Below are 9146 nucleotides of genomic sequence, written 5' to 3'. Positions count from 1 at the left end.
GCATCCTCTGCGTCTCTCTTCTCCTTCCGAAGGTGGCGACACTTGGCATTGATGGCGGAAATGGCGTCCTGTGTAAGTCGCGCATCGATTGCCCGACCCTCGAACTCCGCCACCCATTCTGTTTACAGAAAAAAGATACATCTTTAAAAATGTGCGATGAATAAGTGCATGAATGATTTTAGCTATTTGGTCAATTGACGGTGCTTGTGGCGTTGTGTCAAAATACAACTGCAAGTCGGCTATGCTTTGATAGAATTGGTGGCATAGTGATCAAACATGTCGTAGTATCATGTTACAGAACTTTTAAAAGTGTTGAGCCTCACCAGTTATGGCCTCGATGCTGCTCATGTCGAGCTGCAGCCTCCTTCCGTCTCCCAATGCTGTTCTGGTCAGCAGCTCCTCCCTTGTGAATACCGCTGCCGCCATGATCCTCACCCTGGCCGTAGTGGATCTCCCGTCGCCTGCCTTAGCCATGGTGTTGGAGCTTCTTCAACATCGGCACCATCCCTTCCTTCTTCCGTCTGTTCACGTGGATAAAGACGCCGGCCGGGATGATCGCGCCACCGCCTTTGTTACTTGGTGCAGGCCACGGCGGAAAACTTTGGACTGGACTTGCTGTTGCCGCACTGTTATATAAACAAGACTAACTTTTACTCTTTATGGAATCTTAAGGATTGCTTCTTATCATACATATTTAAGCAACCAACAGTCTTTCACAATAAACATGTTAACATTATTAGGGCTGGACAATGACAGTTCTCTCGTCGCTGCTAATAGGTTGCATTCACACACAAGACACAAGTGGTAAAACACGGAAGACGGCAACTTATCGATAAGATGGCATTTGTCACTTATTATTCCCAATGAACAAATATTTACCACGTGGGTGCACACTGCAAAATGCCGTCTCCCAGCTCCATGAGGACTTTGCATAATCGTGCCGACAGCCTCCCAGCGATGTCCATGACAGTTGTGCCGCGTTTGGCGTCCGTCACGATGTCGTGCTTGTCATTTGGGATGCTGGACAGGTGAGGCTTCATCACCAGGCAAAGGGCTGAATTACGTACATTGTTAAAAAATATTACTTTAAACACATTGTTTTCTACTTTCACACGTTACAAATTGCCTTCTCCACTGGGATCCACCCTGGTCACCCCTCTTTCAGCTGCTTGTGCTGTTGGTGCGGAATGAACAAAGGAATGAAGTAATGGTTCATTGTGCACATGGTAAGGAGACGCTAGCACAAAAGCATTGAAGCCAAAGGGTTCAATTACGTACATTGTTTACAAATGTTACTTTAAACATATTGTTTTTCTACTTTCACACACAACAACTTACTTAACTTTGCAGAGGAACTGGCACCGGCGGAGGCATTGTTCGTCGAATAGCTTGTCCCTGGGAACATTGTAATAATCTTTGGTAGAATTAGGATATATATATATATAGTCAGTCTATACAGACTATGACATACTACGGCGGTGACTCCCGTCGCCGTTTGCTCTGGCCTCTCTGCCTCCTCCAAGGCGGTCGCCTTTTCCCGTCGGTGGCTGTCAACTTCGGCCTGGAGATCGTTGATCTGCCTCTTCATCTCACCTGCGGCCTGTTCCGTAACCTTCGCGGCGGTTGCGTTGGCTGTCTCCGCCACAACCACAGCGGCCTGCAAGTTGATGGTCATTTTCGTCAAGTTGAATGCACTCTCGGCCGCCGCCGCTGCTGCATTTTTCTTCGCGACCCCGGCCACCCCAACCAAGCACCTTGTCTTGCCCCTGTTCTGCCGTTTCTGCTTGGTCTTGTCGCGGTTCGGCATGTCGAAGTCTTGAGTCGAATGGATGATTGTCACAGATAACTTGGTACTTGTATTGTCGACTGGATGAGTGTCACAGACGAAATGAAAGACTTTCTCATGTGTCATGTAATCCCGCCGCTCTATTCTGATGCAAATTATGCCGTCACGTCACCTTTCGGGAATGGTAAAGGCGTTGATGCTATGTTCTGTAAATAGGACTTGACTGTGTCAACCATGCCACCAGCCCAGCATATTGACAAAAAGCTTTCTATTGGTTATTGCTCCCTTGTATGTGTGTGCCGTCGCTGTCAACAATTTTGCGCAGTGCCCTCTGCTTCCTTTCAGCTGGTGTCAGATGAGGAGCCTTCAGGCACGGTGACACCAATAACAATGTGGTCTTTTTGCTGGTGACTTGCAAGATTGCCACCTTAAATGTTCAACCTGTAACAAAACAAGCTAATGTTCTGGTTCTCAGGTCCACAGTAACATTTTTGAAACAGGTAAAAAAATTGCATAAAACTACCAGTTATTCGGAAATGAAAACCAACTCAATTGACGATGACTTCGAAGTAAGAAGGTGAAATTAACACCACTACTTTGGTCAAGGGAAGAAAGCAAAGTTTAAAGCAAAGTTTTGATGATGACTATATTTTTTTAACAACTTGTGATGTATACGCTTACCATCTTGCTCTTCTTTTTCTTATTTCATTTTCTTGTTTCTTCCTTTTCCCTGAGAGACTCCGGGAATTTCTCTCCAACTCCCCACCGCTGTCATCATCGCTAATACCCCATTAGCTATACTTTACAGTGTGTGTGGCTTTGCCACAAGTAACCAACTAAGTAGCACAAGGACTAAGTATGACAATCATCAGATAATCTGAGATGGAATGAAGATGAAACTACTGATTCATTTATTCTTTATTTCGGGTATATAAAACAAGCCCATAGACAAGTAATACATTTTAAAAGAGTTAGAAGCTTAACATAAACACCAAAGGACATACAAACATGAAAAGGTAAACTAGATGCACAAATTCACAGTAAGTCATATTAGTCACGAAAAAACGAGTTTCTGTAGTAGGCGTCCGATTCCAACAAACGTTTGATGATACAGTTCTTTGAGTAGTGTAGTCTGTTTCAGAAGGAATAGCATATCCTCCTTCGCCTTGATTCAAATGTGTCTATTGAGTAGTATACAAACATTGTACTTGCGCTGCAACGCCGTGGTAAATTCATATGATTCGGTCATCATCGTCATTTATGCTATCCGTGATAAAATCAACTAAATAGAGTATTTAGAAAAAACGTTGCTACAAGGTGCCATACTGTAATGGGATAAACACACAAACATGTCTACACACGACAGGTGAAGATGAATAACTGACTTAATTTAAACACTGGAATGGGTTTGAACATTGACATTCTTTTTTCCTCTTGTTGGAAAAAAGAGAACTTAAAACAACTGACTACTTTTTCACAGTAAACATGAGAACTGGAATCGGTTTGAGGCTTTGAGCATTGACTTTTTCTTGTTCTCTTGTAAAGAAAAAGAAAACCTTTTTTGAAAATCTTTTTTTTTCACAGTGTACATAAGAACTAGAATGGGTTATAACTTCTTTTTTTCCCTTAGAGAGAAAAAGCGAACTTAAAACAACTAACCTTGTACATTTTCACAGAAAACATGGGAACTGGAATGGGTTTTAACATTGACATTTTTGTTCTCTTATGGAAAATGAAATCTTAACGCCACTAAGTGGCCAAGGGCGCTAGTAAGCGACTCAGACGCTGAATACAACTTGGGATCTTTAATCACTCAACCGGCGGAGTCAACATGATGGAAGTGACTGACATACGTCACAACCAGTGACGTCATCATAGAGAACACATCATCCTAACTATGATGCATCTAACTATAATGTCATCATTAATATAACATAACCAACTCTATGTCGTGATCTCTTTTCCTTCCTTTCTTCTCTCTAGTCTACTTCCCTTTCTGACTTCCCAAGTTCCCTTGTCCTGTCATTGCTTGACATCATTTTAAGCAACTAAGATATTGTGCTATCAACTGCACTAACAATAAAGTCCTGGGATAACTAGTCTTCTGAAACAAATACAAACATGGTGCTGCTATCTCCTGTGCTATAAAAACAATATAGGTTCTAGGATACTAATGACTAGAGGTAGCAACTTTAACCTAGCATCTTCGAGACAACAGAAACATTGCTAAACACATAACATAGATTAGAAATTTTTTTGCAGAACTCTATTGACACTTAGTTGTATCCCTTTCAACGGTCAATTTGTCATGGTTTAAAGCCCTGTGGATGAGTTACGTGGTGACTTTGAGTTAGCCTCCTTCGCAGACTTCCTTTGACAGCGGCGTATATATTGGGGGGGGGGGTCTCTAAAGGGAGTTGTGTAGCCGAGGGACGGCCGCTGTTCATATCCAGTCTGCTGTCATAGGAAGTCTGCGAAGGAGACTAACTTTGAGTACACAGCCTTGGAGTTGTGTCTGGACTCTGATTAAACAGTCTTATAACATAGGGTGGTGTGATATCTTTTTCTCCTTCCTTCCTTCTTTCTATCTTTTCCTCTTACTGTTCTAAGTTTCCTTTTCCCTTAGTAAACCAGACTATGCTTGCTTTACATTTTGGGGAATAAAATTAAGTACAATGCTGTTAATCTTGGCACCAATATATGTTCTAAGATAACTAATTTTACTGAACATCTTTTGTAACGAAACGAAATAAAAATCACTATTCGTCCTCTAATACCATCAGTTTGTTCTGTCTTATTTCTATGTAACAGAAATGAGTGTACTTACAACTGCATGTAAATGATCTAGGATTTGTGTAACCTGGAGTCTTTTATAACATGATAACTGTCAAAATAACTTATTTTTCTTTCGTCTTCCTTTTCTGAAAGGGTAAGTAACGAGTTGGAAAATCAGTGTTCTTTCTTTCTCAATAAAGTTCTGTACTGATGATTCCTGCGGTGAGTCTGATTAAACTGCCCAACTGTCGGAGAGGTGGCTGGAGATAGCACGTGTAGGGCTCGGTGTGACGGGTGTGCTGGGATCCCAACGCTGGTCCTGGTTCTTCCGCGAGGCCAGGTTCCCATCCGGCGTTGGTCCGGCCTCAGCGGGTCTGTGTCGGGGTGTGCGGGGTGCTGGTAATGGCCTTGTCCGCTGACTGGGCACCGGGCCGGCACAGTATGTCGCCGGGTCTTCCCCGACATGTAACAGCATGCTTCGGAGGACCCTCCTCATCGCCATGGTCCAGTCTGTACGGGAGGGATATGTACTTGAAATAAGCAAAATACAGACTCAGGAAACCTCTAGCGGGATCCTCCGACTCCTTTATTTACATCGGTTTTTGACAGACAAGGACGACGTGGCACTGCACTCAAGTTTTTTAGAACTCATATCAACAGTGCCACATACAGATAACAACATACCCATTTTTATTCTTATACACCTGGGCGAAGTGAGGAAAGTCGTGTTAAGTGCCTTTCCCAAGGGCACGACATCAGTGGCGTCGGGGGGATTCGAACTTGGGACGTCTTGGTTCTGAGTCGAACACCCTGCCGTTACGCCACACGACAAAACCATCTTTTGATGTTGCGTTTATTTTTGACACACAAAATATCACAACATCAACAACTCATATCAGTCACAAACAAAACAACGTGAAAACAAACTGGCGATGACTCAACTTAAGAAAATAAGCGCTGCCACTGCACAAGAACATGAGCATGGGAGAAAATGTCTACATTACAAAGACTAGACAAACAAGATGTTAAGCGGAAAGCACACTCAAGATTAAAATTTGGAACGTCATGTAACTAAAAACAACATTGTGTTACAATACCTCCTTGGTATCCCTTAGGTGCCTTGGAAGGGCGGTCCCACGGAATGTCTTCCGGCCAGTACGGCGGCTTGTGCGTCGGGTCGCTGAACTTCAGCGTGGTGCCGGGGTTCAGCGCCCTGATCCATGCCGAAACTGTCGATCGGACGTCGTCGCACTTCAGCTGGTCAACCGGCACCGCTGGTTTGCAAAGTACTGTCTTCGACACCATGAGCTCACCTGTAAAATGTTACAAATCTCAGTCATGGTGTGGCGACGGTTGAAACATGGAGTATTTGCCAAATAAATCGGAAATCAAGCAGAAAAATGTACTATAATCTTGCTATAATCAATCAACGACATCACATTGAAAGCTGTACAGTAGACAGGGCGCCTGGGACAGGGCAAGAACTAGAACGGATACATAGAGAATTCGAATATGAAGTTAGATTCGTATCGACATGTTACCTGCGTTGTCCCTGCTTGGCTCGGGGTTTGCCAGCTGCCAGGACACCATGGCTGCCTCCAGTTGCACTGGACTTCCTTCCTGATAGGAACCCTCTGTACTTAAGAGCAGATTATGGCCTGGATCATGGATTCATCTGTGGACTAAAGCTTCTTTGTCAGCACATTGAACTTGCCTTGCAAATACTTTCCTGTACTGAACTATGAATTTGTCTACTTGATCTGGTGTTGCAAAAGGGCACATACGAACTCCCAACATTGCTCCAGGTCTCCATGGATGAAGGACAGCATATCGGATCGATTCCTTAGTTTCCTCTTTTTTCGCCTATACCAAGTTGAGTTACCAATCATGTCCTGGAAAGTGGGTTTTCTTTTTAGCGATGCCACCCTCAGATTTAAAATCTTAGGCAATGATTGCAGTAGCATCACTGTTTCATCTCTCTTCTATACAATCTCTTTCTCTTTGGCTAACACATCCTGACTCCTCTCTTCTAACTTAGCTTGATCATAATCTAGTCTCCTTTTTTTGCTTCAACTTGACCTTCACATAGATTGAGCCGTGTTTCTTTGCAATTATATTATGTTTTCACATTACCCACCTTATAGAACTGTTAAGACCTAATTTTTTCGTAGGAGGTAGTTGACAGGTTTCTATGGTTAAATTTCTTTGTTTGAATAATCATATAGTTGTACAGTGCTGCAAAGTTAAACTCTGACATCTGTCCATATTGATTGCCCTGTTTCCTGCTGTTTCATCGGCTCTGACTTCAGTTTGATTAGCTGTGGCTGTAGTGTTATTATGACCAAACTTCGATGTGCCAATATGACCTTTTTAACAAATCAGACTTTAGCCCACTAACGCCTAGGGCAAGTGACCAAAGGAGATCTTTCAACTCAGTTTTCTTTAGAGCCTGTAGGTTCTGCATCGTGCACAGCCTCCTGTCTCAAAAAAAGTAGACCTGAAGATGAAAGAACAGTTTGAACTGACATTGCTTTATCATCTTAAGCACTGATTAAAAAAAAAATAATCATGTTGATTACTAATGGAAAATGATAATGCCTTGAACCCACAAATAACAAATCTGTAAAGGACGTCTGACCTCCCGAAGACTTCACAGTCGACTCCGGCAGGACGACCCGCAGAGTGAGCATTGTGTTTCCGGTTAACTGGATCTCCACCCCCGACAGGTGCGCTCTAACGGAAAAAAAAATACCAGTGTGTTAGACATGATGAAATGAAGTAAATGTCAACTCGGGATGTATTCTTCGATCGGCCTGTCGGCATTCAAGTTGATGATGCCATTAATTGATGTAGTAGAATCAAAATCTACTTACTTAACCCTTACGGCTGTCGTGGCACCGTATCTCAGGTCCGCAAGGGTCACCACGATGGACTTACTCTCTGTCCAAAGATCTATGTACCACTCAAAAACCAGTTCCATAGCATGTCCAGAACACGAGATATCAAAACAGGAGGTTCCGCTGCAGTACCGGAAGAAGCCGCTAGGGGGCCCAAAATCTCATCAAAACCTACCAAATATCAAAACAATCCATCAAGGCATTCTTGAGTTATCCTGGTCAACTACAGACACACACACCCACAAACGCTACCCTCTGCATAACCTTCTCGGCGAAGGTAACTATATAATCTACATAAACTACGAAATCATTACAGTCACAAGCTGTGGCCAGAGTGTGTGCACAGATTGTGCTGGCTTTGTATCCCTGACAATCTCACTTAAATCCCCCACTTTTCATTGGCTTAACACTGTGGATACTTAGAAGAAGATTCACTATTCACTATTATTTCTTTTGGATCACTGAAACCTTCTCTTATCATTCCTGAATCCAATAGGTTTTTAGCGTTTAGTATCATACCTTTTATCGTGGTTTCTGATAATCCTGTCTCATTTAGTTTGAAGGCATAAGCCCAGACCCCCATTCCACATCTTCTATTTCTTCAATACCACATGAATATCCCATAAAAAGCAGGTTTTTTTCGGTGAGCTCTTCTGACACCTTTAATGTTGTTATTAATTAACCGTTCAGGTGTTTTTTTGAAGATTTTTATCTCTAACTTCCCACTTGGCTGACATACCCAGATAAGCCTGCACAACATTTTCTTCTTGCCAAAGAACAAAATCTTTGATATCCTTCATAAAAGTATCAATCTGCTGACTCCGAAACGACGCCCATCTTTTGAGCATAGCGTTGAGGGACTCGCAGGCATGTTGTGTGTATAAATAATGGTTGTCGTTATTGGTTACGAGAACATTGTCTTTTTAAATTAGTACTGGAATGTTTTTTAGCAACCATCATTTTGTAGTCAAAATTATGACGAAAATTTGTACACGATGTAGCGGTATACAATTATTACATCGATAACGGAAAATGTAATTTTTGTAGGATCTTTCTGTCAATGAGAATTGAACCTGGTGAGGGGGTCATGCTGTCTAAATTCACATAATTTTTTCATCATTTACGTACTGTATTTGAAAACCTCGACCTGGAATCATGTGAGTGGAATCCTCTTCATGGCGACCACCTGTCCATCGCGACCGTTTTTGCTCGGTCCGCCGGGTGGTCGCCTTAGGCAGGTTTGACTGTACTTCAAAAGTTTGGTCATGGAAGCATTTATCAAGTTCAATCCAATTCTCTTCTAGAATAGCATAATCATTTTCGAAGTGTTCAGTATTCAAGCACAGATTTTTCAAATCATCAACAATTTGTAAAGAGTTGGATGGGGTAATACCCAATGTGCGACATTTGTTTTTAATATTTTTCCAAAGATGGATGCTACATCGATATCCTTTTGCGTTTGGAAATGTGTCTTTTAAAGATTCTATCAGAATAGTTTCACCATCTGTTCCAAAGCCTTTAGTGTTTTTCTTAGTTCAGGTTTTTCACTGACTATTGTCTGAAAAAGAGGTATATACGATTCTTTATTTTTGTCTTGGACAACCGCCATGGGGCCTAACATTGTTGGGGACACGTCAGTGCCTTTAAGTACTAGATTTGAACGCGTATACGAGGTGCCAAGAACCCAA

General features: G+C 42.4%; 1 protein-coding gene across 1 annotated transcript; it reads right to left on the bottom strand.

Moving 5' to 3' along the window:
• Nucleotides 1-4793: 4793 nt before the first annotated feature.
• Nucleotides 4794-7095, bottom strand: LOC136443011 (uncharacterized). The gene is made up of 3 exons (XM_066440057.1): nucleotides 6103-7095; nucleotides 5659-5874; nucleotides 4794-5071 (listed from the first exon to the last, which is right to left on the bottom strand). Exons 1-3 carry the CDS (start codon nucleotides 6149-6151, stop codon nucleotides 4794-4796), a joined length of 543 nt encoding a protein of 180 aa, XP_066296154.1. The 5' UTR covers nucleotides 6152-7095.
• Nucleotides 7096-9146: the final 2051 nt, after the last annotated feature.

Source organism: Branchiostoma lanceolatum, chromosome 10 (assembly GCF_035083965.1).
Source record: "Branchiostoma lanceolatum isolate klBraLanc5 chromosome 10, klBraLanc5.hap2, whole genome shotgun sequence".
Lineage (NCBI taxonomy): Eukaryota > Metazoa > Chordata > Leptocardii > Amphioxiformes > Branchiostomatidae > Branchiostoma > Branchiostoma lanceolatum.
The sequence above is the reverse complement of the archived record's forward strand: the minus strand, read 5'-3'. Positions and strand labels throughout refer to the sequence as shown.

Bases quoted from the DNA above. Each gene is read 5' to 3' on its own strand.
- LOC136443011 (XM_066440057.1), bottom strand. From the start codon at position 6,151: ATGGTGTCCTGGCAGCTGGCAAACCCCGAGCCAAGCAGGGACAACGCA. The intron at 5,875-6,102 runs GTAACATGTCGA...AACATTTTACAG, and splicing joins GCCAAGCAGGGACAACGCAG to GTGAGCTCATGGTGTCGAAG. The intron at 5,072-5,658 runs GTATTGTAACAC...CCTCCCGTACAG, and splicing joins ACCTAAGGGATACCAAGGAG to ACTGGACCATGGCGATGAGG.